This window comes from Mandrillus leucophaeus, unplaced genomic scaffold (genome assembly GCF_000951045.1).
Source record: "Mandrillus leucophaeus isolate KB7577 unplaced genomic scaffold, Mleu.le_1.0 Scaffold400, whole genome shotgun sequence".
NCBI lineage: Eukaryota > Metazoa > Chordata > Mammalia > Primates > Cercopithecidae > Mandrillus > Mandrillus leucophaeus.
Window position 1 is genome coordinate 1175950 of NW_012104255.1, and position 3298 is coordinate 1179247.

Below are 3298 nucleotides of genomic sequence, written 5' to 3' on the forward strand. Positions count from 1 at the left end.
TTTTTTTTTTTTTTTAAGATGGAGTTTCACTTTTGTCACCCAGGCTGGAGTGCAATGGTGTGATCTCGGCTCATTGTAACCTCCACCTCCTGGGTTCAAGTGATTCTCCTGCCTCAGTCTCCTGAGTAGCTGAGATTACAGGCATGCGCCACCACACCTGGCTAATTTTGTATTTTTAGTAGAGATGGAGTTTCACCATGTTGGTCAGGCTGGTCTCGAACTCCTGACCTCAGGTGATCCACCTGCCTCAGCTTCCCAAAGTGCTGGGATTACAGGCGTGAGCCACAGCGCCCAGCCTCATCTCATTTATATTCTGTGCTATGTAGTTTGAAGAGCAGCTTATGTCCATTTTGACTTCTAAGACCACTCTTCATAGAGGTACTTGGTTCCCAGGGATTTGACTCTCACCAACCAAACTCATGAAGTGACTGATGTGGAAACCAGAACCCACTTTATTACTTTAGAGAACTGTAAGTCATATGGACTGGCTCTTCATGGTTGCTGTCCGTTCATTCCTTCCCTATAGGCAATGCACACAGGAGCTTGCAGGAAGATCAGTGAGAGTAAACGGCCAGTGCTGGTAGACAATAGTAGCTTGATGTATCCATTTCCACTCTGGGAATATACTTGACACATTTCCCTTCCTTCAGCTCCAGAAGCATGGAGAGAAATATGTCACCATCCATGCCACCAGAGGATTGCAGTTTAGTGAGGAAAACAAACATGCACACACACACATATATGTACACACCAACATATGTATAAATTACGGTGGCACCTGAACTACAGCTTAATGATGAATACATAATCATGCCTAGGTTGCTCAGATACTGATCCTGATAATTCAATCTGTCCTGTGGTGAAACAAGATTTTTTTTTTTTTTTTTTTTTTTTTGAGACAGGGTCTCCCTCTGTCCACAGCCCGGCTAATTTTTGTATTTTTAGTAGAGACAGGATTTTACCATATTCGTCAGGCTAGTCTCGAACTTCCATCCTCAGGTGATCTGCCCGCCTTGGCCTCCCAAAGTGCTAGGATTACAGGCGTGAGCCACGGCACCTGGCAGTGAAACAGGATATTTTAGTGGAGACATTTTATCATAAAATAGCAAGATTCTGTGATTGGGTCAGAGTGTCATTGCTGTGGTTGAAGGTGTTTGTTACCTATTGCTCCTCCCTTTAAAAGTAATAAAGCTGGAAGTTGAAGTTAGTTTTTCAGGGTGACAAAATTCAGTATGGGTGGTTAGCTCAAGGCTGGGCTTAGATGAACAGTGTGAAAGTCTGCTCTGGTAACTCCCTGTTCAGTCAGATCATGATCAAGTCTTAAAAACCAGGGAGCCAGCCAGTCCATCCCTTTCAGATGACTTTACAGATCCTTTCTCTGTTCTTTATGTGTTGATTTTATTTTGTAAGTCTCAAAAGACAGCCTTAATTAAAGCCAGGTTCTCGGAAGGTCACCACTACCCTACCTACCAGTGATGCTTAGTCTCCAGTTACTGGTGGTTCACAAGGAGCCTCTTGCCTCCTGAAAGCCCACAGTAGGATCCTCAAATGCAAGTCTTTCTTGTCCCTCTTAAAAGTAACTAGCACTCTGCCGGGCGCGGAGGCTCACGCCTGTAATCCCAGCACTTTGGGAGGCGGAGGCGGGCGGATCACGAGGTCAGAAGATAGAGACCACCCTGGCTAATACGGTGAAACCCCGTCTCTACTAAAAATACAAAAAAAAATTAGCCAGGCGTGGTGGCGTGCGCCTGTAGTCCCAGCTACTCGGAGGCTGAGGCAGGAGAATGGCATGAACCCGGGAGGCGGAGCTTGCAGTGAGCCGAGATGGCACCACTGCACTCCGGCCTGGGCGACAAAGCGAGACTCCGTCTCAAAAAAAAAAAAAAGTAACTAGCACTTTAGGCAGGGAGCAGTGGCTCATGCCTGTAATTCCAGCACATTGGGAGGCCAAGGTGGGCAGATCACTTGAGGTCAGGACTTCCAGACAGGCCTGGCCAACGTGGTGAAACCCTGTCTCTACAAAAAATATAAAAATTAGCCGGGCATGGTGGCTGGCACCTGTCTGTAATCCCAGCTACTCGGGAGACTGAGACACAATAATCGCTTGAACCCGGGAGGCAGAAACTGCAGTGAGCCAAGATCGCACCACTGCACTCCAGCCTAGGAGACATGGCGAGGCTCTGTCTCAAACAAACAAAAAGGTAACTAGCACTCTAGTTCCTTGGACTCTCAAATTTTATAAAGTTTTGTATAAATGAAGGACTCTTTTTTTTTTTTTTTTTTGTGGATACAGGTTCTCACTTTGTTGCCCAGGCTGGAGTGCAGTGGTACAATCACGGCTTACTGCAGCCTCGACTTCCTGGGCTCAAGTGATTTGCTCACCTCAGCCCCGTGAATAGCTGGAACTACAAACACGCACCAACATGCCTAGCTAATATTTTTTTGTGTGTGTGGAGATGGGGTCTCACTGTGTTGCCCTGGCTGGTCTTGAACTGGGCTCAAGCGATCCTGCCTGCCTCAGCTTCCCAAAGTGCTGGGATTACAGGTGTGAGCCACCATGCCTGTCCTAAATGAAGTACTCTTTACTAACAACCTGCTAAATGAGTTAAGGGTTCATTTGGTTTCTTGTCATAAACTAAAATTAAAGGCTTAGTAGAACTCCATATTCTGTAAAGGCTTATTTTTGTGCTAAATTATAAAACTCACTGTGCTTGTGACTTAGTTCTGATTTTCAACTGTTGCTGTTCTTGGTTTTTTGTTTTTTTTTTTTCTTTTGAGATGGACTTTCGCTCTGTCACCCAGGCTGGAATGCAGTGGCGCCATCTCCGCTCACTGCAACCTCCACCTCCCAGGTTTAATCAATTCTCCTGACTCAGCCCCCTGAGTAGCTGGAACTACAGGCATGTGCCACCACGCCTGGCTAATTTTTTTGTATTTTTGGTAGGGACAGGATTTCACCATGTTGGTCAGGCTGGTCTTGAACTCCTGACCTCAAATGATTCACCCACCTTGGCCTCCAAAAGTGCTGGGATTACAGGCATGAGCCACCATGCCCAGCCTATTCTTGCTTTTTAAGTATAAATTACTGTTAGTTTAGTTTCATTATTTTCAGTTTAGTTTGGTTATTTGGCTAATCCTACGATCTGTAATGATGTATATTTGTATCAAAAGTAGTTTAGGACCGGGCACTGTGGCTCAAGCCTGTAATCCCAGCACTTTGAGAGCCCGAGGCGGGTGGATCACTTGAGGTCAGGAGTTCGACACCAGCCTGGCCAATATGGTGAACCCCTGTCTCTAC

At 46.0% G+C, this 3298-nt stretch overlaps 1 protein-coding gene across 1 annotated transcript in view; it reads left to right on the forward strand.

Annotated features, from left to right (window-relative positions):
• The window catches only part of FAM120C (family with sequence similarity 120C), a 136796-nt gene that overhangs the window by 119599 nt on the left and 13899 nt on the right, over positions 1-3298 (forward strand). Inside the window, exon 14 of the mRNA XM_011992003.1 lies at positions 527-563. Coding sequence (XP_011847393.1) covers positions 527-563 — 37 coding nt within the window. The remainder of the gene's footprint in view (positions 1-526; positions 564-3298) is intronic.